The following is a 26,052-nucleotide window of genomic DNA, read 5'->3' as shown; positions in this document are numbered from 1 at the left end:
AGCAGAATGTTTGCAGATGTCTGCAAAATCATTACAAGCAAGGGAAACTAATATGGCCTGACAAGGGTGAAAAAACCATACACTCGAGCTGGAAAAGAAAAATGTAACCACCATACAAAAAAAGATGATGCTAAAGAATTTGCCTCGGAATGCAGCTCACAACATGTAGACCAACAAAAGAAAAATTACATAAACCCACTTCATCAAAATATTCAATACTTTGGTAACAAAAAATTAGAAGCAGAAGTACTCCTGAGTGAAGTAAGACCAGACATATTATGCATAAGTGAACATGGACTAACAAAGTAAAATAGGTAATGTTGCAAGAAAGGACTACAAACTAGCTATTTACTTCTGCAGATCTAAATATAAGGGTGGCGGCATTTGTATATATATTAAAACAGGTACTCTTCTAAAGAATGTACCACGTGGCAATATTAGCATCTTTCTGAAAAAAAATGCTAGCTTACTGAGAATGAATATGAAGAGAAACCTTATTATATGTGGAGACTTCAACATCGAAATGGGAAAAGACAGGATTCTGAAGAATTGATAATACAGCATAACTTGAAAGTAACAATAACTGCACCAACAAGAGTGACTTCACAAAGTGAGACAGGTATTGACAACATAATTACTAATATGTGTAACTATGAGTCACATGGAGTTCAGACAGAAATATCTGATCATCATGGACAACTGATCAGGTTTTGCAGAAGTAATGACACAGTATCAGAACAAAAAAAAAAAAGAACCAATGAAATTAGTATCATCAGTGAACAAAATATCAGCAGCTTTAGAACAATGTTAAGTAAGGAAACCTGGAATGAAATCCTACAGGCCCAGAGTGTAAATGAAAAATAAGATGCATTTATTTCAACAATTAAATACCATTTTAATGTAGCATTTCCCAAAGTAAAGAGACAAGAAAGGCTGCAAGATCAAACACAGTGGACTACTAGTGAAATACTAGAACAGCGAAGGAAGCTGCAGGATCTGAGATGGATGGGCGGAGCTGAAAACTACAAAATGTTAAAAAAGAAGTATAGAAAAACAATAAGAGAAGCAAAAGCAATTGCAATTGACACCACTAAAACTCAAAAAACAAGGCAAAGGCAGCTTGGAATGCAATTAATGCTGAAAGAAAGGAAAAAGATGGTCAAACAAAGAAGAAGGTATTAGGTCGATTAAAATAGGCAACACAGTGGTCATAGATGATATGGAAATAGCAAATGTACTAAATAATAACTATATTAGTGTAGTAGAAAACTTAAAATTGGAAAGAAATAGTCAAAAGAGTATTAAGGTACCAGAAAGATCATGCAGTACCATGTTCGTAAGACCAGTCACGGAAGATGGAACTACAGAAAACTATACAGAAACTGTAGTCCAAGAAATCAGCTGGTGATGATGAAATATCGAATCGTGTAATATAGCCAGTAAGTGTGTAGATAATAACACCACAGCTGAACATAGCAAACTGTTCTTTCATAGATGGAATTTTTCCAGAAAAACTGAAGATAATGAAGGTGGTGCCAGTGTACAAGAAAGAGGATAAGGACGACCCCAACAGCGACAGACCAGTTTCACTTATATCAGGTTTATCAACAATCCTAGAAACGCTTATGTATACCAGATTAGTTAATTATTTGGACAAACTTAACATTCTCATACCCTCACAACACGTTTCAGAAAGTGTAAATCTCCAGAATCAGCAACTGTCAGTCTAACAGAATACATTTTACAGACCTTGGATGAAAAAAAGGTTGTCTCTGCAGTATTCCTGGATCTTTCAAAAGCATTTGACACCATTGACCATGAAATGCTGATACAAAAATTAGGCAACTATGGCATTCGAGGGCAACCAGGTGAATGGATAAAATCATACATGTGCAACATCAAGCAGTATGTATCATTAGGAAACTCATACCAATCAGAAATCAAACCCATCAAATATGGAGTGCCACAGGGTTCAGGAATGGGGCCATTGTTATTTAATTTGTTTTAATGATATAGGTGTTGAGGAGGAAGGAAAGAAAATATTGTATGCTGATGACATGACAATACTAAATAGTGACCAAAGTATGGAGTAGCTTGAAAGAACAGCACACACATCTGCAAATGTCGCATCTCAATGGCTGTTGGAAAATGAACTGGTTATAAATTTTAAAAAAGGCTATGTATGCAGTGTTTAAAAACAAAGAGAAGGCTTTAGACAACGTGGATTTAGAGGTTGATGGAACAGGGCTTTAAGAAGTAGAATATGCTAGATTGTTAGTTATTCTTGTGGATAATGAACTGAAAAATAAATAAATAAATAAAAAAGAACACACACATTAATACTGCCTGTAAGAAACGGAGCTCTACCATATTCTTAATGATGCAGCTATCACAGTATTCAGACAAGAACCTTCTGTGTACAGTGTATCATGGACTTTTCGAATCATATTTACAGTATGGAGTGACTGGGGGGGGGGGGGGGGGGGGGACTCAAACAAGAGACAAAATGAGTGTTGACTTAAAACAAGAAGGAGCAATTATGACCATATTAAGAAGAAAGACCTCTGAAACATGTAGAAACTATTTCACTCTCATAGAAGAAAGAAATGACATAACTGCTTCCTTGTTGTTCTCTACCTGTGACGGAGTTGTTTCAGGCTGATGGTTATTAACCGTTGGTGCAGGGCTTTTTCCTTCCCTGACTTCATTTTCAGGAACCCTTCCTGGCTTTTTCTTCTTTAGAACAGCAAGAATGGATGATTCTCGCTCTGGGAAAGCTGGCATCTCCTCTAAAACTGTTGCCTGCAAGAAAACAATTATGTGCAAATCCATTTTCTAATAGGCTTTGTCAAAGTACTTTATCTTGGACAAAGAATCACTACTCTGTCACACAATGTATTATATTAAGAATGTTCAGCCAAATGTACATACAAAAAATTAGGGATGTACTTTTAATTTATAATTGATTTTACCTTTATGCCAATAAAAGTGAGTCTGGGTCACATACACAAAGTGACACTAATTTATGAGATTTCTATCTATCTTAATACAGCTTTATCACAGCAACAACCTGGCACAGAAGTAGATGTAGGTGGTGCTGCAGAATACAGTCACATTATCCTACACAAGTTTCCATGTTTATACATATGTAGGAAGGCAAACTGAGCACAGATATGCTGTCCAATTTTGACATGTAACTGTGTAATAGTACTGAAAATTGTCAAGTCTGGGATGACTAAATGTGGTAAAATACACATAATAGTCTGGAAACAATTCCTCCACAAGATGTGTACAGTAGTTTAACACATTGGCTCTGATGTTGCCAGCACAATTTGGGTATGATGTCCAATGCATTAATTGTAAACAGCTTCATATTAGTAAAAATGAACACACTGTTCTCCATAGACATTGGAGCTCAAAGATTTTACTCCACAAATGTTTCATATATGAAAATCCCATTATGAATTAACTGTAGACATAGAGGGTCAGATGTACGCACTAGAGTCCCATTCTTCTTTTTTTCGTCATTTGTCAGCATCACAGAGCAATTGTTTATTAATGACAAAAGTGTAACTAAAGCAGTTAGTATGTACAGTTATAACCTATATGTGCAAGTAGCACCTAGTCACCACTTAAAATCCACTTGCCTCCATTATCAACCTTTCATTGTGTGCCAATGTTCAGCTAATGGTTTGTCAATATTATGTAATGATGGTGGCTGTCTAGTACATCCTAAGTACAGTAATTTGCAAGGTTGATGTGGCATTCAACTGCCCTTTATGATCTACTCTCATTACTTCTTGGTGAGATGGTATCGAAATAAAATGTTCACTCCATGTATTTGCGCACAGCGAGCAGCAGTTGTTTCAGTTAAATGTCATTCTTGAACTAATAGCTACTCCAAGATATTCTAGGCTTTTGCAACAGGTCAATTTATTGTATGACTCTCTGCTTCAGGTGACATTGTGTAAACTGCACAATATCTCTTTGAGGCAACTGCTCAGAATAGTGGTTGCTGTTCATTATTTCTGGCAAGTAGCAACTGCCATTGTCCATATTGACAATCTTCTTAGACATATGGCAGACCAAGAGCCACATAGACAACTGTTACATTGATCAGAAGTGTTGCTGTTTCATGTCAACTCAGTGTTTATCTTTATTACTACTCTGGCATTTCTTTGAACACATTTTAAGAATCTTTCATTGTTAAAGAGATTAAGCTATCCCAAGACTTTCCAATCTTATCGTATCATAAGAAGTAGCACTACTTGTATAAAACTGAGCTAATGTTGTCATCTGAGTCCTTAACAAACTTACCAAAACGTCAGTTGATGCAATTATACTCAGCTGGAGGTATTCTGATGCCCGTTGCTGCAGTTCTGCATCTGCACTGCGGAGATTACTGTGCTGCCTGAAGACTTCCTGAATTTGTGGCTTTATCTCAGGAAAGAGATTCACGAACTTTATGTATGTTGACAGCAACAGTGCTCTCGTCATTGGTGAACAGAGATGATACTGTGAACATACGTGAGAAACATTCAAAAAACAGAAAATACTGAATAGTGAAGAGGACGTTCATGAAACAAAACACATACAAAAATTTCCACATTACTGGTAATGATAAGAGCCTGTAACATTTTAATTTTATTGAAAAATTGCTGGCTAATACAGTGGTAGCACTAAACATGCAACAATGTTTGACAGCTGTGTGAGTGACTGGTCCCCAGAAGCAGTCATAGTTATCAAATTTGGAAAATTAATCTTATTTATGGATGTGTAATGGAATGATCCATTGCATCACATGTAGAGAGGTGAGGTGGAAGGACTGCTGGTTACTGGAAGGGATGGGGAGGGGGGAGATAGCTGAAGGATAGCAAGTGTTGACTGTTACAGCAGAGAAGGCTAGAATTTGCTCTGTTCTCAGGGAGTTTAGGACTGACTGTATGAAGCAGTTTACCTTAGATTTGCTCAAAACAAAAACAACTACTCTGACAAGGCTAAGCTCTGGAAGTAGCATTGTATTAATGTTAATACCAGATTATTCCATCATGAACTAGAATCAATTGAGACTAGCAAAAGTTTGGGGATCAAATCAAGTAGAATTGCATTCATTTGACAACCTCGTTACACTACAAAAGAAAGGATTTTGTTCGGCATAAATGCAAGCAGAAAAGAAGTAAACAGTGAAGAATGTTTTCTATCTGTAAGGTCAGGTTAAGCAGAATATCAACCAGCGAAGTAATGAGTTTATATAGTAACTGCTCCCATACAAATTTTTGGAGGAGATTTAATTGATACGCAAAGTTTATTGACATTTCACAGACATTTAGCACAAGAGTAAGAAATAGTAATTACTCATACTTTAAATGAACACGAAGCACATGGAGGAGTTCAACAGCTGCAAATAACTGATTGAGTACCTGTAACAAAATGTTCTCTAGACTAACATTCAAACAAGCTAAAATTGCTATGACAACTGCACATTGATTAATCAAAAACAGAAGCACATTTATATCAATTAGTAAAGTTATGTTTATTTGTTTATTTCTAAATAATATTAACAATATGTGTTTCAGTGGTAAAATAATGGACTGTGAATTTAAGAGCTTGGCTTTGATCCCTGGTCAGTGCTATGTATTCCCCTCTACCCTGTTGAAGCATGTGGTTCAGCTGTTCCAATCCATTTCAGTCTAGAGATGGTATTGTGAATTGAAGATGGTGTTCCTTTGCAGCTGGTACTAGGGGGTGGTGGGAGGATTGTGGGTATGTAGAGATATGGCACAGAAAATCTGGTGACTACATCTTGGGGAAGTGTCCATCTGTGAAGGCCTTTCTAACATCTTCAGCATACTCAGCAAAAGAGTTTTAGTCACTGCAGATACGCTTTGGGAGCTACTATCCATTCCACACCAAAAAAATCCCTCCCACAGGGTGTGGCTGCCTGGGGATGGTATATCTGCAGTGTCCAGGACTCACTTGCACAGTATGCTGAAGGTCTCGCAAAGCCCTTCACCGATAGGCACTAGCCTCCGTACAGACTGAACAGATCTCCCTTGTGATATTCTCGCACACCTCCACAATCCTTCCACAACCCCCAAAAAACTAGCTGCAAAGCAGCACCCCCTTTGTCAACCTGTACCACCCTGAACTGTAACACATCCTTCGTCAGGGCTCTGATTATCTATCATTCTGACCTGAAATGAGGGACTTCCCACTGAATATTCTTCCCACCCTCTTAAAGTGGTGTTCTGTCACCCACCCAATCTCCATGACTTCCGAGGCCATTTGTATGCTGTTCCCAATCCCAGTCTCTTGCCAGAGGGACCTCATCTCTGTGTTAGACCCAGTTACATGGCCTGCCCAATCCACTCATCCAGTATTGCCTATTCGAGTCCTGTCACAGGCTTGTCCCACCCCATCAGAGGCCAGGCCATGCCATGTGCAGTGATTAGAGCAGAGTTGGTGCATAACTTTTTATATTGGTGTGACTATGAACCAGCTGTCTATCACTCTGAATGGCCACTGCCAAACTGCGGGCAAAAGCAAAGTGGACCACCCAGTGGCACAATATGCAGCTGAACACCATGCTCTAAGTCAATGTATGCTTCACAACCCGGGCCATCTGGATCTCCCCTCCACCACCAGATTTTCTGAACTATGCATATGGGAGTTAACCTTGCAGCACATTCCCTGCTCCTGAAATCATCCCAGCCTCAACCTGCAATAACCTACTGCACCCACACCCTTCACTTAAGAGTTAGTGCCTTCTTTGTCCTGTAAAATCATCAATTCATGTCCCTTCACCCTCAGTGAGCTCTCACTTAGCCAGCACATCCATCAGTCTTTCCCCCTCTCTGTTGCTCACCTTTTCCAATCCTCCTCCCCACAGCTTCCCAATGCTCCTTGAGCCTTGTCCTGACACCTTCTACCGTATTATGGCAGACCCCACACACACTGCCAAATAGCAATCTTCTCCCCCCTCCCTCATAAACCCCACCTGCACTGTAATATCACTCCCTCTCCCCTGCTCCATTACCAATAGCTACTTCTGTTCAACGCAATAGTTATGTTCCAACTAAAGCAACTGGAAATAGCGCTCACATGTGCGTGAGGTGTGTGTGTGTGTGTGTGTGTGTGTGTGTGTGTGTGTGTGTGTGTGTGTGTGTGTGTGTGTGTGTGTGTGATTTTCTTTGCTTTGAAGAAGGCTTTGCCACCTATACGACAATGCAGGTCAGTATTCCAGATATCCAGCCCTGCTGTCATTCACCCTGCTGAGCCTGGTACGCAGAAGCTAGTAGGTTCCATACTTCTCATGTGCTTCAAGATTTTTTTAAATTTTGGATAGTTATTGACATGGCTCATGATTAATTTCACTGGATTAATTGGTTTTAATGTAATTTATTTAAATTTCTAATCCTTTATCACATCACTGATCATCACAGTGGCTTTTTCATTTGCTCTTACTTTTTCTTCCTGTCCATTGTTTTCATTTGGAATCTGTGAATCTGGTAATATTTTTTATTTACCTATCACAAAATGCTAATCTATTGGTTAAAAAACAAAAGACAAAATAATCTATTTATTCTGGTATGATGTAAAAATTCATATCTAGTTACATACAACATGCGCATTTTTCCAGATGGTTATCATCATACAAACATTTAAAGCACAAATTCCTGTTCCAGTATGGACAAGACAAAGCAGATGAAGATGAAGATTTAAACCAAAGAATGGATCATATACAACTGTGCAAAATGAGGAATAGTAACAATGAATGCAACAGCATGGATGAAAATATAATATGATGAAACGGACGAAATTAAATCGAAAATAATACAAAAAATAATTAAAATTAATGGACAAAGATTCCAAACAAAAACAGAACAGAAAGAAGAAAATAAGAGTAAACGAAGATGTTAATACAATGATTAAAATGATATAAACAAACAGTTAGAAATATTAAGAATTATGTCTAAACCAATTAACTGAATAAAAACAATCCTCAAAGCCATTTTGATACCCATTTAAAACTAAAAAAATTAAGTACCTGACCAGATTCAACCCACAATGTTTTGCAAGGCAGACTAATCCACTAGCCACTATGCTACAATGCCGCCCCCCCCCCCCTCCACACACACACACACACACACACACACACACACACACACACACACACACACACACAGACACACACACACACAGACACACAGACACACAGAATTGTCAGTTTTAAGGACCTGAAACACCACAAATTTGAAATTTTTGTTCATCAATTACTTCCAGACTACGGCCCCCTATGGTGAATGGTTGCCTGGTGAGATTGCTCGGACCCTACTCGAAATCACCATACAGATGGTTTCAAAAACTCAATCTCACCCTTGGGGACCACCTCTTGTAAGAACAAAACTTATCTCCCATCAGTGATGTTTATACAACTGTCGCTGTGTTTCAGATGCACATCCATTTGGACTAAATTAAGGCAATCGACAGTGTCTTGACTCAGGCTGTTAGTGGTTTCACTATTTGTCATTGCGGACATATTGTGGGAAAGTCCAGTGGACTAAGTAGTAATCCACAGCTTCAAGACCACCCCATGAGTTCATTCACAAATGGAGGAAGAGAGGGGCAAATTAACAATTATGATGTACCCTCTGTTATGCACAGTACAAAATTTGTGGAACATATGTGTATTTTAAGAACTTACCTTAGAATGCAGTAACTGAAACTGGACAAGGGGTGACGAGCGTTGGTCTCCAGCAATCAGATTTCCAAATTCACCAAGAATGTATCCACCAACTTTTACCATATTTTCATGGCAAGCAGGTGCTTGAAGTGCCTGTGACAATTTCACAGAAAATATAGCAAATTTTCACAAATGAATTAAAATTAAAGTAATTTGCTGCCAATTCTAAAGAGGAAAAATTGTTAACAGTAGAGACTAATATTTGATATGGCTTATCAAAACAGATCTAATTTTACTATTTTGTAACTTACTAATGTTAACCTCCATGACGATCTTACCTCAAAAACAGTTTTGGCAGCATAACCCTGCACATCATCCCTATTAATAACGATCTGTATGACACGATACCAGACTTCTTCAGAAACATAATCACCAGCTATCCTTATAAGATTGAGTATGACATCAACATACCATGTATAATCCGTAGCATATTTTTCTGCTAGTATAGCCACCTTCAAAACCTGTAAACAATTTCGTGGTTGGTAGAAACTGTATTAGTATACTGAAGTACATAAAATTTTCTCTGGACCAATCTATCAGTACAAGAAACATGTGCTCACCATTTCCTCCCTGATTGAATAGTCTGCAGTCTCCAGGTAGTTTAGCATTTCCTGTACTATTTCTTCAGCATTACTCTTGTCACACATTGCATACAACAGGTCAACTGCTTGCTGGCGCACTGATACATCCTTTTCCATCTGTGAAATGTAGTTACAACACTTTTACACTAATCTAAACTATTCAAAATAAATTTTTAAAGAAGTCTCATTTCCAAAATACAACTTCACACACACACACACACACACACACACACACACACACACACCTGAATTTTACAACAATTAAAGTTTTTTAATACTGGTCCACAACATGACATCATGCTCACTTATCTGTAACTTGTTATTTCACAATTGCAACTTCAACTTTTGTGCCATTTTCAATTGTAATGTTTACTGTCATAATGTATTTCAGAAACATGATGAAAACAGCATTCTTATGAGACTGTGTTACTCTTGTTTGCGTTGTGCGACACTCAATGAAATTCGTCCCCAGTCGAATAAGATGTGGCGATGATGTCTTGGATGTATGTAATGCGCATTTGTTAGCGTGACAGTTCAAAGAAGTCAGAATGTCATGTGACAACAATCCAAGACACTCTCTGCCTTGCATTGGTTGGTCTGACGACGCAACTGAGCAAGAGGACAAAGTTGTTTTGGACGATTGCTAAATGAGTGTGGCACACCTCAGCTCCAAGCTGTAATTTCTGCAGGGTCTGCATACACAATCCTGCATAAAGATCAGAAATATGAAAAATGACATCCAGAAGCATGCCATGAACACTGACAGATAACTGACCACAAGGCTGCATGCATAACATGTTGTCAGGCAATGTTAGTGTGTGGTGACAACACAATAATGATTTTCTTTTTGTCAATTGTAACAATCCTGAAGCAATGCATCCATCACATCAGTGGAAGCGAAACTCGCCCACCCGACCACACACCAAAAAGAGTTTTGAAAAAATTATGGTGGCCATGTTCTGGTACAGCAACAGTATAATCCTTAATCTTCTCACTCACTGCATTTTAAAGGGCCCTACTATGACAAGTGTCTCAGCAAGATGTTTTGAAGAGCAAGCTTCTTCCAAAATGCCAGGAAAGTGTGCATGTGTGCTTTTTCACAAGACAATGCATCAGCGCATCGGGCAAATGTGCCTCTGCAGTTTCTTTGTGACAACATATCTGATTTCTGATGTTCCCTATTCACCTGATCAGGCTGTTAGTGACTTGGCTGTTTCCAAAAATGAAACATCCGCTTTTTCATTACATATTCACTAGCCATGCTGCTACTGCATCAGTGCTATTTCAGTGGCCAAACCAGACTCCCGAAGATGTGTTCATAGCCATGGCACAATGGTATCAGCATTATGAAAAATGTATGGATGCAAGGAGGTGACACTGAAGTACGAAGTTTCACAGTTTTCATGAGATTAGTTGATTAGTTAGTTAGTTAGAGAGAGAGAGAGAGAGAGAGAGAGAGAGAGAGAGAGAGAGAGAGAGAGAGAGAGAGAGAGAGAGACTTTCTGAGATATGATTAATATTTCTACCAAATGCAGAGCTGTTTCACTTTTGGTTGGGCAATTGACATTTAGGTAATTTTATAACAGCTTTTAGCTGTGGCTGCACACCCCAACAGTCAATTTTATTTGTGATGGAGAAATACGAGTAATCCTGATCAATTCATAAATTAAACGCTAAGAATGATGAATGTCTTCTCCATAAGCCTGTTGCTCTAAACATTTTCGGCATCTCAATTTAAGATCCACCAAATGATGTAACTGCTATGGAGAAGTAACACATGATGAAATTACCATTCTGTGAAATAGTCACCACACCACGTTTTTAATTACAGTATGAAGACTGCATCCCCCACCCACACCATCACCACCAAATTAATTTAAGTAACAAAGATTTCATAAACTATATTTATAATCCAGTTATCTACAACAGAATCAAAAGGCTATTTCTGAATCACACTACAAATGTAATACCAATTACAGTATACTAAGCGCACACACTTTTTCATTGCATAGACTGGACTTACCACATACTACTCAGTGTCAAATGAGCACTCTCACCTTCATTGATAAAATTACTACTTCCTGGTGCTTTTTAACAGCCTCGTGGGAAAATTCAGAAGTGGCAAGCAGGCACATTGATTCCAAGGCAAGATACCTCAAGTTTGTTTCTCTGTTCGAAAGGAACTGACCAAGTTGATTACATGCACGAACCAGAAGATTTGGTTCAGTGTCATTATGAATAATGAGACTGATAGCTTCAAACAACACTGCATTCTTTGCATTTGAGTGCTGCACCTTCTTTGATTTTGGTGGTTCTTGTGCCTTGTTCAATATTGTCTCAAGACATTCATTTAGGCGGCCACGTACTCCAGGGTCCTCTGTAAATATTAAATTTGAAGAACTCATGAAAGTGATTGTTAATCGTAAAAAATGCACTTGTGCATAAGGAAGCACACACATTAAATCCAATATATTGCATGCATTTCTGCTCTTCACAACACACCAATTTTAAAAGAAAAGACAGAGCAAGTTCCAAATTTAAATAAATGTGCATACAAAGAAATACAGACACAATGTTTCCTCCCAACATTTAAGATAGACTCATTAGCATGCATCTGACTCATTAGCATGCATCTAACTACTGCACAAAATTTCTTTTGTTGTCACTGGAAAACAGATTACAAAGAAAAATGTGTTGTGAACTAATATATTTAGGGCAGCAAAGCAAAAATTCAGACACCTTCCAAGGCCACGCAAAAAGCAGAGGAAAGTAATTCAAGCTACAACTGTGAAGTGGAATTTCAACACGAGGAATCCACTGATATCCCAGTACGACAGGCACACGACAAGCCTGTTATTACCTCACCTCACAGCCAATGAAGGCTACTACTTGGATGGCCTGATTTCCTGGAGTCCAGGCCACTGCGACATGAGTTGGAGTGAAGAAACCAGCATGGTAGCTTAACAAGCACATGCCAGTCTTGTATAAATATCGTTCATTTTTCAGTAATGATACTGAGTCTGCAGCTGACCAGCCTGGAGGGGTGACATATGTTGGTCTACCATCTACTGCTCTAGCTGCCTACACACTTTCATGCAACAGCAAGTCCCCTCCTGGTGACTTAGATGCTGTCAGCCACAGCACTGTCACATACACAGAGTCTGATGAGGGGGACTTTGGCAACTTCGATCAGCAAGCCACTTTGTGGCCAACCTTATGGACTCAGATGTGCAGCCAATCTTCTGTCAACACAGTGGTGTTTAGTCTCTACTGGCCACCTCTTGCTCCTGTGGCCAGACTCCACTGCTGCTGGTCCCTCTCCTTTCCAAATGCCATAATGTGACTCAACACAACTCCACACACTGCAGTCAGGGCTGGTGACTGTCACTGGCAGCTTAGCTGATGCCAGAGGTGTCTCGCCACCTCAGCAGTCTTGTGCTGCCCCTGTTGTCACAACAGCATCCATGTATATTCCTGGCAGGATGTACACTACTACTGCTTTGCTGCATGGTGCAATCTGGGAAGCCATTGCATTATGTGTGTGTTACTGTATAATAGATGTTTGGTTCTTTTATGCTGGTTCAGAAATGCCTATCAGATGACTGACAGGTAGCCACTCACCAAGCCATCAGACACCCACATTCTTGGGTAATGGTCCATAGCATTCTAATTTCAACCTGTCTTCAACAACCAATTAACATGAAACCCCTGGGTCTGGTGTCTGAAAGGTATCTGGGTACAGCATCTGAACTTCAGCCACAGCTTGCATCAGCATTATGGGTCTGCGACACATTTTTAAGACCGATTTCTGTGTTACAGTGATGACCAGTAAATAGGGCGTTTGTAGACATTTAAACCCACAAGGAAGGCAACACGTGCAAAAGGTTTGGCAATTAAGCACATCAGTGCTCTGGATCACAATGGATCATGATAGGATGCGCAGATTGGTGTAGGAGTTTCCCTGGCTGTATTTCTTTGTGGCTGTCCCTCACATTTTTTTGTATTGTCATGTGGAGGTTGCACAAATGTGGGGAACATGGACAGCGAAGATGCAGGAAGTGACTGAAGCTTTAAAAGAGCAGAATTTGAGCAAACCACTGTCACATTGCAGAAGCAAGAAAGGGTTCTGCCAGTCATTAATGAGCATGCACATGCCAAGTCAGTAGAGGCAAAAGCTTTGGTACATGTACATATCCCTGTTATCCTGTTGCAGCTCATCTGGTACATCCTCCTTTTTGGGTAAATCAACTGAGAATATGTCACTGTTTGTTAGTGATCTGAAAGTTAGGTAATTTTTCAGATGAGACCCTTATGTATGGCCAAGGTACGATAAATCGCAGATGTTAATATGTATGCCATGCGTCACAAAGGATTAAATAAAGCACTGACATTTGAACAGCTTTCAAAGGGGGGTTTATCAACATGACCACAAGTGGAAGAGTGCTAGGACTCAATGGTTTACCACAGTTATGGGATTGGGCAGTAGGAGCATTTTGGACAGAATTAGAAAGTTACCGTGCAAATAAATGAGTTAATGCAAAACAGGGAAGCATACAATTTTTCTGCAGAAAGAAACAAACAGGTAGCTGGATGTATTTTGAGGGGACTTCCACTGGATATGCCAAGAAGCGAAGAATGGAAAAACCAAGGGACTTAGTTTCCACTGCTATGACTGCTATACAAATTGAAGTTTAACACTGCGGCTTGAAGACATGATAAGTGAAGCAAATTTTCTTCCAAAGTGAAATGCTATAGGTGTGAGTGTACGGGCTACGTTATGAAACAATGCCATTAATCTCGGTGTTATGGGGCATTGGACACAAGACTATCACAATAAGATGCAGAATGCACAGTCATGGGACAAATGTTGGTTAAATGTCAATGGGAATTTGTCAATCATCAAACATCTATCCCAGTAAAATGGTGTGGAGTGCTGCTTGTTCGGTCTAGTAAATGGAATGAAAGATCTTGAGTGGACACGGGCTCACATGTCACTAGGTAGTCTGGGTATGTTAGGTAGGAAGAGACTTAAGTCTCCACAATATAGGTTCCATGGAATAAAGTATCAATGATGTGATGCCACTGAGGTCAATGCTGCTGACTTTCAGTGTTTGAGCAAGAAATTTTCATGAATTTATGGAGTGGTTGCTACAAATTGGCGAGAGGTATTGTGTGATCTTGGGGCTCCAATTTCTGGATAAACATTATGCAAAAATTGACGTTCCACAGTGTACTATCGAACTTACCAATCATGAAGTAGGTACCAAATAAATTGCAGATACGTGCACTGAAGCTCAGTTTGCATGGTAAAGTACTGAGAGGTATATGACAACATAGTCTTGGTGAGAGTGGGTACTAACCTACTGAGTGGGATGTTATGAATTTCAGAGCTGCCGGAGTGCAATGCCGAGGTAGATACGTCACACTGTTTGTATGCATAAGAGAAAGGGATGGGGGACGATGTGGTTCTAGTAAATGTAGATAAACATTGGCAAGGATGAGATGAGTCTGCCAAATGGATTACTGACTGCCACCTTGGACATCCTAATGAGGAATATCTGAACAGTTTGAGTGCCAGAAGCAAATAAGTAAATGTGTATTACTTGAGAAGGTGAAGCATTTAGAGGGAAGAGAGAAAACAGTGATGGAAGCTTTGTTGCTACAATCTGCAGTTCTGTTACCACTCACAACAATAACACAATGTAGAATAACAATAGATGGTAATGCTCCAGTGTGCAAGATGGTGTTCATAATCCTATGCAGCTACAACCAAAAATGAAATATTTCATATATCAACTGTTTGTTGACGGCATTACTGAATGAACTGATAGTTCATGGGCAGCAGCCATTTTAAAAATTCCCAAGAAGTTATTTGCTGGTACAAAAAAGTATTGATATTATGATTATTGGTAACTCAACACAGGAACTATACCGAAAATAACAGACACTAGACAACTCGATTCAGTTTAGATTTTTTTCTGTGATGGGTTTAGAAAGTGGTTATCACCAGTTGGAAATGGTTCCAGAAGACCAAAATATTTTGATGCTATTTGGTCTCAAAAATGCTCCAGTTACTTTCCGAGGACTGTTAGACGGACTGCTCAGAAGTCGAAACCAAAACAGTGCATGGTTTATGTTCAAATGGAAGGGCATGTACAACCATCTGAATGCATGTTCAAGGGACTGCATCCAGCATGTTTAACAGTTGACAAAGGGAAGGCCTCAGACACGGCCAACTGATTCAGCTCATTTATGGCAGGCCACACTGGTACAATCTAAAATGAAAGACTAAGATAGCCGCCTCCCACCATTTTGGAAAAACCACCCCTAAAGTTCACGACAGAGTATCAACTCTGAATTAACAAGGTTTGATAAATAAGTGACATCATTATCATCTTACATGAGGTTCACAAAAACACTGAAAATTTTAAAACAATTATGGAAAGTGACAGAAGAGTTTATTAAAAACAAATATTTTCCTAGAAATGTTTATGCACCCATAATGTAATTGCTGCGCAATTAAAGTACCACTGGCATAATGACCGAGACATCTGCCTAGGCAGCAGAGAAACTACGTTTCATTCCCAACTACATTCTTCCCCCTGCCCTGATTGAAAACTGGTAGAAGTACAGGGGTTAAACATAGAAATACCAGAACATTTTCTATAACACACATTACCAAGGTTTGGGGTGTATTTTATGCCCTCATCGGGGGGTGGGGGATGGAGGGGTGGGGGAACTGCAAAATTTATTATAACTGCTGTTTGCTTTTCCTCACAACGTAATTTTTAAAGCGATATTGAGGTGTAAGTAAGGTTCTAAACCTGAAAATATTGAATATGACTTTCAGTTGGGTAAGTCAAATCTTAAATTTTTGGGTTAGTTTAAATGAAAAGTTCAAAACATTAATGGAAACTGTCAAAAGAATTCATTAAAAACAAGTATTTTTCAAAATTTAAAAAAACGTATTAACTGACTAGAGGTCAATATTTTCTGAAGGTGGGCATAAATTACCCTCGGAAACTTTCAATGGCCTGCCAGTTATCCATTTGCATTTGAGGATTTAAAACCAGCATTAAAGGCGAATTTGATCTTTGTGTTTACAAACATTGAGTAGGGAGTATTTTATCATGTGACCCAAGCAATCAGGCAACTGGATAAATTTGCAGCCAAAATATGGATGCAATGGGCATGTGGTGGAATATGCTTCAAGGCAGTTAAATAAACTGGAAATTATTCAGCAACAGAAGAGGTAGTGTTGGCTGTCATATATGGTGTCATTTATATCCAATGTTACCAGTCTAGAAAAAAAATAATTAAAGCTGCAACAGGCCATGCGGTGTTGAAGTGGTTGCTGGGAATGAAGGATTCTTTTAGTTGATTAATACAATAGGCTCTGAAATTAAGTGATTTGGGGAATGAAATGGTATATAAACCAGGCAAAAAGTTCATCAAGACTAACAGCTTGAGTAGGAAGGTTGGAGTCTTGCGAGTGCTGGGTATGAGCAGTGCTGAGTGGCAAGAAACATTGACTGCTGACACTACCCATCAATTATTTAGGGCACAGCTGCAATTTATAACATATCGGAGCAGGTGCTACTTGTGTCAGTTCCAGTGACAGAATATTCAAGCCCCCTAATAATCTAAATAAATGATACTAAATATTTTTCAATTTTGATAAAACTTAACATGTAACCTTCTGTTATTAAAAAGAAGCTGGTTGCAAAATCTCCACTTTCTTGCAGGGGTATTTTCAAAATTAGAGAAAATTACCTAAAATACCAAAAACTGACACGTACAGAATTAAATTCAGTTTGGAACTATAATAGTTTTATCTTTGTACCCACATTGCTGATGACGCATGTGCAAGTGTACTTTTTTGTACAAAGACAGGCAGAATAGTTAATTGTAGAGTAATGTTTTCCTAAAGTTATCTCACAATTAATTTTCATTCAGTTTCAATTAATAAACATTATATTAATAATTTGCTTGTCAAGGTCACGCCAAAGAATCTAATGTATGACTGGCTCAGAACAGTTTACGCGTGAATATCATCTTGAAAGATTGATCGAAATGGCTGTTCATTTGATCAACCAATCAGAGTGAAGTCTCCCCCGCACTCTACCAAGTAGTGTAAGTGCTGTGAGCAACGGCATCGACAGAGTCGTGGACTAGCTTTTGAGACGCGAAGGTCATGTTAAGTGTGTCTGTCCATAAAACGTGTAAGATGAAGAAAAGTTCGGTCCTTCGTGTTCAGATAGATTTGTAATGGTAGCTTTTGTTGCAACAAACATTTTGTAAAAGTTTGAAAGTTGTGGGATATTTTGTTCAGGAGATATAAGTGTGTGACTTGTTGGGCATAGAAAATGCCACGTGACGATGTTCTGTGTTCTACTACAGAATATATTTGGCGAGCAAACTTTGTGAAAGAAATCCACTGATTGACTTATGTAAGGAAACAACATTATGTGTAGAAAGTGACTATATTTGCGTGATTACTCTCAGAATGGACTTAGGAGAATCCTGGCTGCTTTACATGTGGGATAAACTGGGAACTTGTAACAGCAGTTTTGCATATGAATGTGGTCTGATGACATGTTTAAGCAAAGAAAATAGAAACTACTTTTACCAGATTCCTGAACTTTCAATGAAGATCAGTATTCCTTTTCCACTCGAAAATTTATTATGAATATTTAGAGGAACAAGCATAATGAGATTTACGCAACCTCAGTAATTGTAGATATTATGTGCTGTTTTCATCAATGCTGCTTTTTCATCACCTTGTCAATATCTATGTTGCAGAGTGAAGGGACACTATGCAGACACTGGTCTGAGGTAGGTGAATATCAATTTGCAGCTTGCTTCAGGGACAGTTCCATTGCAATTGGTGCTGATCGGCCGGGTAAATCTGAAAGTATTGAAGTTCGTATGGATCGGAAGTTGTTAAAGAAAAAAAAAAAAGAAAAGGGGGGGGGGGGCGATGTATTGGGACTTGTGCCCTGAAGAAATCACATGGGTGTGAAAATAAGAACTGACTGTTGCACAGTAGACACGTGTGCAGTTGAATGCGCATAAAAAATGTGGCAACGAGTGGAATGAGGCTGCAGACTTTGGCAACAGCAGCGAGAACAACGGACGGTGTACTGTAGCAGACGACATGCTGACAGCAGAAGATCGACCAGCGCAGCAGTACTACAGTAAACAAGACGGCCGGAGCAGTTGGAGACATGGTGGAAGCGGGGACCCGTTTTCTGTACTAGTATGCTGAGCCTGGAGTTCAGACCCGCAGATATGTCTCACCAAGCAGTTAACCGGTCAAGATCAAAGGTAAGTGTTCTCCTTCAGTGTGCGAGTGTGTGTGTGTGTGTGTGTGTGTGTGTGTGTGTGTGTGTGTGTGTGTGTGTGTGTGTGTGTGTGTGTGTCAAACAATTTGTATTTTGGCACAAAGTAACCAGAAACTAGTAGGTGAAAAACTAAAGGCAGATTTAGGCAATGTAGACTACGCAGATAATTACATGATAGGAAACTTCAGTTTTGATTTATCACAAGCAGATGACAGTGATTTGCCCAAGTCATTACCTTCTCATTCTGGTCAAGAAAATGATTTGAACATGGTAGAAGCTGGTGTTAAATATCCATCAGCAGCTATTCCTAAAACAAAACAGGGACCAGTGTCAATTGCTGATGAAACAAAAGCTGTGTTTCAGATATGTTTGTGAATATTCTCCAGCATGGGATCAAATGTTGACGCAAAAATGAGTGATATGGATTCCAAAATGAGTCAAATGGGTTCAGAAATTAAACCCTGAGTAAGTTCTGACATTGATACTAAAATGAATAAACTAGGTTTGGATATAAATGAGTTACACAGTGAAGTTGTAGAAATTGAATCCAAAATGGAAAACAAAATTTTTGAATTTGAGGGAATCATAGAAAAATGACCTGACTCTGTTGGGCAATATTAATTAGATCATGCAAGACTGTAATGCTGCAATTGTAACAGTGGAAAATGAACTAACTTCCTAGATTAAGCAGGTTGCTGAGAATAGTGAACAGTTCAAAGTGTACAAAATTACTGTGAGCTTAACCATGCTGCCTTAGAAAGTAAAATTAAAGAAGGGAAAGGCATGTGTACCAAGTTTGGAGCACAAGTGGCCAGCAAACTCACTAACCTAGAAACTCACATTAGTCAGTTTAGTACTAGTGTGAATGAACCATTAGGTAACCTAACCATGAGAGGAGACTAACAAAAGTTGAACAGAATGGTAACAGACATAATGTTTGTGTAATGTCTAATGGTGTTGTGGAATATGCAGAAATTGCCTATGTAACGCATCGCCAATTTCCGAAATTTAATCTGAATAAGAATGTGCATCCAAAAGAATTCTGGAGTGACTTTTAAGATGTGTTATGTAAAGTATGGGATGATAAACAAAAAATCAATTTCATTACTTCTAATCTAGTGGGGGAAACTAGAATCTGGGGTAACCTAGCTTCAGATAAATACAACAGTCTAGCGGAATTTAAGCAGGCATTCTTTGAAGAATATTGGGGTAAGAGAAAGCAAAAAGACATTTTGAATAAGTTTTGGTCAAGGGAAAAATACGATCCTAAGAAAGATTGCATTAAAAGGTTTGTGCAAAAGTGGGTGACTACACTGTAGTATTTAAATTCAAAAGTTGAGATAGAACAGACAATTATGATATTGAAAATAAGCTGCCATTGTACTGGCAGAATAAAATCATTTCTGCACCTAGGGATGACTGACAGATTTGTTCACGATCTTGAGAGGGTCAAAAACATTTTGAAAGAGGGAGAAAATTACAGAAGAGAGTATAGACCTCCCATAAGACATACTGACAGCAGGACAGAAGTTAATGTAAATAAAAGAAGTGTACAAAGAGGTAAAGGTTACCAGGGTAGGTACAGAGGAAGAGGAAGTAACACTGGAGGCAGGTACACTAACAGAGTACAGTATTTTGAGTGTGGTCAGCTGAGAGATGATGATGTAATGAGTGAGAGTCACCTGTCAGGTGATAGAAACAGCAGAGGCAATAACGTTACATGGCAGGAAAACTTTATAGTCTGCGATGATGCTAGCGTTTACAGACTGCAACTATCTACATTAAATCTTCTAGGGACGTCCTTTGTAAAGAAGGCACCTACTGAACAGTATTTTGAAAATAATATTAGCGAAAATATGAGGGCTAAGGAGAGTGACACTGCTACACAATTTGTTTCTTTAGAAAAGGAGGTAGCATTTTGTGGAGTGAAACTTCAGACAGATATCAGCAAAACCATTTTAAAGAGGAACTTACTTCAGAACGTAAATACGTAGATACGTAGATCAGGAGGTGGGGGTGGATCAGCACCACAGAACAAATGAGACGCTACCTGGAGACTGTGGAATTAATACTATGGAAATGCAGGAGGAAGAGGATGACAGTGTTGAGGAGATTTTGAATAAAGTAAATTGAGTTATTTCAGAAAGTGAGGAGGAGGAATCAAGAGAGGAAGAAGAAGAGGAAGAAGAAGAGGAAGAAGAAGAGGAAGAAGAAGAGGAGGAAGGAAATATAGATAATTCTGTCGACACCTTGGGTAGGGTTGCAGAACAGTGATTTAGTGAAAGAGGCTAGTAGTAGTAGCAGCAGCAGCAGCAACAGTAGTAGTAGTAGTAGAAGAAGAAGAAGAAGAAGAAGAAGAAAAAGAAGAAGAAGAAGTAAGGTGAAAAAGGATCCCGTAAGTGTACAGTTAATTTCCACAGGAGAGGTAGGTTTTGACAGATGAGAGGTGATGCACAATTTACTGAAAAAACCTGAAACTGTCTAAAAATAAATCCTAAACAACCTATCATTGAAGTCATTGTATTTAATATCATTACTTGTTTAAATGACAGTGGTTCTGTAATTTGTGCAGTGTCACAGAAACTTGTGAATGCTCTCCCGGAAAGTGAAGCAGTTGTGATGATGCCAGTAAGTGGGTTAAACACTATTGTGGCCACTGGTAGAATCAAAAAGGTAGTGAAGCAAGAGTTAATGATACCCATTACCATAGATGGTGTTCAGTTGGAACACAACATTTTGATTATTAAAGGACTTGGTGTTGAGATGCTGGTAGGTGCCGACTTTTTACAGAAATACAAATGAAGATTACATTTCGAAAAAAATGAGGCGGTAATAAATTTACGAGGGGAAACTATATCCATTCCTTTTGTTGGAGAAAAAGAGTCCATTGCCAAAGACTTGGCAATATTCTTTTGCAGAACCACAGTAAACAATGAAGAGATTGATGATGATGGAGAAGGGAAAGAAGTTGGTCCTGTTGAAATAAAATTATTTAAGCAATTGTGAATCAAAAACATACTTTATTTAAAGAAATACATACTGAAGGAAATATAAATAGCAGTAACTAAGAGGCCTCAGGGGGTACACATTCTTTGCATTATCAAGTGGTTGACAATCACCAGGCATCCCAAGTTGTTGACAATACTACTTCTCTCTCTTTTCGTGATGTCGACCTTCCTCTTCAACATCCAGAACTTTAGCTATCTTCTTTCCTACTTCCCTATCAGTAAATAGTGTACTTGAGTAGTACAAAGCATACAGAGCTAGTGTCCCAGTAGAAACTAAAAGGGCTAACCAGAATGAGAAGTATGCTTTAATGTGACGATACAGTAATATGACAAGAGTCTTTTTGAAGCTTTTGTGACATGTAAAGATGTTGTAAAAGTAATGTGTCAGATGCAAGAGAGGATTGTCTGCCTAATGAGAAAAAAGAAATTTGTACTTTATGTCTCTTGAGAACCAGAGAGGTGGACTTCCAAGTTTATTAAATAATGTTAGTGAGGTATATTATTCTCAAATATAGTGTATGAGATGTGTTGGAGAGCCACAGAGTGTTGGCATGTCATGCTTACTGTTTTTTCAATAAGGACGTTTTGTATCTTTTCTAGAATATTGAGGTGAAGAGCCACAGAAGTTGGCTGGAGTTAGTTTCAAAATTCTCCATAAGAACTTTAAATAATTTTGTAGCATTTTTAATGATGTATTTTTTGTGTATACTAGATTATTTGTGTAAAGTCCAGCAGTAACTTTTTTCTGAAAGGGGGTTAAGAAAGAGCAAATTTGTAATCAGCCAATTCTGTAACAGCAACCTGCTTAATCACTGACAGATTTTGAAAAAAGATTTCAGTAATAGTGCCAATTTTGGGTACTGTTGAAGTTTTGAGAAACAGTTAATTCATTTTTCACTGAATTTATTGATGCTAAATGTAAAGAAATGATGGATAAATAATGAATATCAGTTGTCTGAAAAAGATTTTTGAGTAAAATTTTTATCCAAATTTTAAAAACCTCGAAAAGTTTTTTTTTTAAAGAGTTTTGCTTTTAACTTTTGAATTTGAGAAGCAAGCTCGAAGACATAACTGTTGACTATAATTAACATGAGTGTTAGGTCAGGAGGTAAAGTTGGAGAATGGACTGAGACATATTGTATTTTACAAGTACAAAAATTGTAATGAACCTGATACAAGACAGAGAAAGCCCAAGGTTGAGACCGAGCTGGACGCTGTATGCCAACTATTTTGTGATGCAAGAGTAAGTGTTTTTCCTTTGAAATAACACCTCGTAGCTTTGGAGCCGTTGGTGGTGACAGCTGCTTGTATCTCAGCGTGATTCACCCGCACTTGTCGCTAGCACGGCCGTGGGAAGTGCTACGTGAGTCAGGTCCAGTAACAGAATCTTCAAGATCTTAAGAATCACTTATTTAGATACTAAATATTATTCAAGTTTGATAAAACTTAATATGTAGCGTGTTGTTATTAAAAAGAAGCTGGCTGCAAAATCTCCACTTTCTGGCTGGAGTATTTTCAAAATTAAAGAAAATTAGAGAAAATTACCTAAAATACCAAAAACCAACACAGAGAATTAAATTCAGTTACAAACTAAAATAGTTTATCTTTTGGTATTATTTGAAAACATAAACAGAACTATCAGTGTGCAGACTTTATTGAGATTTTTATATTAAAACTTTAATTTTCATTTTCGTAATATAAAACTCAGACACAATATTTATTTGTGTCTTTTGTGATAGTGGGAGTAAATGAGAGTGAGTGAGAGTTTGTACGAGGTACATACGTTAAATTTTAAGACTAATTTTATGTAATGCATTACATAATCATAGCATGGGAAAGATGTTTGTACCCACATTGCTGATGACTTGTCCAAGAGTACTTGTTTTTGTAAGATGTCAGCCAGAACAGTTATTTGTAGAGTAATGTTTTCCTTAAGTTATCTGAAGATTACTTTTACATTTAGTTTCAATTAATAAACATTATAGTAATAATTTGCTTGTTGAAGTGACGGCAATGAATCTGATGTCGTGATTGGCTCATAACAGTTTAGGTGCGAATATGATCTTGAGAGATTGATCTGATTGGCTGTTCATTTGATCAACTAATCAGAGTGAAGTCTCTCCCGCACTCTCCCAAGTAGTATATGCGCTATGAACAACAGCATTGACAGAGTCGTAGACTAGCTTTTGAGACGTGAAGGTCATGTTAAATGTGTCCATCCATAAAATGTGTAAAATGAAGAAATGTTCGGTCCTTCGTGTTCAGATGGATTTATGTGGTAGCTTTTGTTGCTATGAATATTTTGTACAAGTCTGAGAGTTGTGGGATATTTTGCTCGGGAGATATAAGCGTGTGACTTGTTGGACTTAGAAAATTCCACGTGGCGATGTTCTGTGTTCTACTACAGAATATATTTGGCGAGCAAACTTTGTGAAAGAAATCCACTGAATGACTTATGTAAGAAATCGATGTTATGTGTAGAAAGTGACTGTATATTTGCGCGATTATTCTCAGAATGGACTTAGGGGAATCCTGGCTGCTTTGTGTGTGACAAACTGGGAACCTATACTAGCAGTTTTGCGTTCTGAATGTGGGCTGATGACATGTTTAAGCAAAGAAAATAAAACGTACTTTCACCAGGTTTCCAAAATTTCAATGAAGATCATAACGAGATTTATGCGGCCTCAGTAGTTTTAGATATTAGGTGCTGTTTTAATCAATGCTGATTTTTCATCACCTTGTAAGTATCTATGTTGCAGAGTGAAGGGACACTGAGCAGACGCCGATCTGAGGTAGGTGAATATCAATTTGCAGCTTGCTTCAGTGACATTGAAACTCGGACAGTTCTGTCACTAACTAACTACTGAAGTTCAGCATTCGGAACATTGTAATCACAGGTCAGGGCACTAATTTCATGTCTGATCTGATGAAACACTTATGCCATTAGCAACACATTCAGAAATTTGGAATTAGTCCTTTTCATCCTCAGTCTATTGGAAGAAGAGGGCATGTTCACCATCTGATTATCAAACTGCTGAATTGTTATGTAAACAGACATTACAACAATTGTGATGTACATGTCCTGTATGCTGAGCGGAATACAACTCGGAAGTACACAACAGCATTGGGTTCTCACCATATGGTAGGTGATGCCTTCACCTTTTATACAGCTACACCTTAGCTCAGAAAAAACAGGGGTTCAGTGAAGACACTTGCAAAGATGTTGTGGGATGTGTGGCAGAAGATGAATACCAAGGCACTTTAGTGACAGGAATAGACAGTATAGCATGTTAGTAAATTACCTCAGCACAGAATCAGGAACAGGAACAGGATTTGCTGGTGAATCCTGATGCATCTTACTGTAAAATAATAAAGTTTCAGTCCCAATACCAAGGACATTATTAGGTCAGAGATGACATCACCTGTGAAATCAAGTTGCAGGTAACAAAGAAAACTTCCATTGTGCACATGGGGCACATTAAGTAATATAAAAGGGCTGAAGATTTGAAGCCTGCCCCAGTAACATCGTCAATATGGGATTTTAAAAAGTAGGAGAAAGAAAAATAGCAGAAAATGATCACAGCATACCTTATGCACTTAGACTGTGCCTGTAAGTAAGGATGTAACTTTAAGTATTTTTAGGATACCGTGTGAGGTAGTTTTTCACTGTTTTGAGGTATTTGGGGTATGTTACAATTTTTTTGTTATTAGTAAGTATCATTGTTTTCTGGGAGTTTTAAACAGTGTCTGTATAGATTGTAAGGACAGGACATGAGGCATTGCCAAGCAGCACATATACTTTTTTTTAAATGGGGGGTGGGTTAGTGATGCAAATTCCATTCTCCCACCTGTTGTAACTCCAAGAGCATCCATCCAGAATGAGTGCCTTAATTCTGATAAGTCTACACCTTTTCCGGGAAGAAGTAGTGGATGCATACGAAAGTAGCCACTTTAAATATGCGTGTTATTTTCAAGTCAGACAGACATCATGCTAAATAGTCAAGTTGATGTTACAGTTGACCTATAAAATGTGGGAAGAGCAACGTGAGATATGAAGATTGTAGGAAACATTTGCACAGAAAGGGGACAGCAGGGGGTGTGAACACAAGTTTAAGGAAAACATCGTGGGATATGCTTTTCACATGAGAAGTTGAGTGAGCAGGTACGTCACTTAGCGGACTTGATACCACAGTTGCTGATACGGAAGAAAAGGGGATGGCTGGATGCAGGTGGGAAGTTACCAAAAACAGTGTTTGGTAGAGTAGACACCGATGATGGTCAGGAGTTTAACAGCATATTGGAACAAGCGCAAGCAGTAGCAAAGGCTAATTGCACAACTCTGAAATGGCATACCACACAGCTGATGAATCTAAAGG

The 26,052-nt window shown here is 38.5% G+C and overlaps 1 protein-coding gene across 1 annotated transcript in view; it reads right to left on the bottom strand.

Annotated features, from left to right (window-relative positions):
- LOC126281155 (AP-2 complex subunit alpha-like) overlaps nt 1–26,052 on the bottom strand; it is a 276,306-nt gene that overhangs the window by 53,405 nt on the left and 196,849 nt on the right. The window contains exons 8-13 of the mRNA XM_049979820.1: nt 11,382–11,701; nt 9,304–9,441; nt 9,022–9,204; nt 8,705–8,836; nt 4,318–4,515; nt 2,638–2,802 (exon numbers count right to left, since the gene is read on the bottom strand). Coding sequence (XP_049835777.1) covers nt 2,638–2,802; nt 4,318–4,515; nt 8,705–8,836; nt 9,022–9,204; nt 9,304–9,441; nt 11,382–11,701 — 1,136 coding nt within the window. The remainder of the gene's footprint in view (nt 1–2,637; nt 2,803–4,317; nt 4,516–8,704; nt 8,837–9,021; nt 9,205–9,303; nt 9,442–11,381; nt 11,702–26,052) is intronic.

This window comes from Schistocerca gregaria, chromosome 7 (assembly GCF_023897955.1).
Source record: "Schistocerca gregaria isolate iqSchGreg1 chromosome 7, iqSchGreg1.2, whole genome shotgun sequence".
Taxonomy (NCBI): Eukaryota; Metazoa; Arthropoda; class Insecta; order Orthoptera; family Acrididae; genus Schistocerca; species Schistocerca gregaria.
Note: the sequence above shows the minus strand (reverse complement) of the source record. Positions and strands in the feature narration are given on the sequence as shown.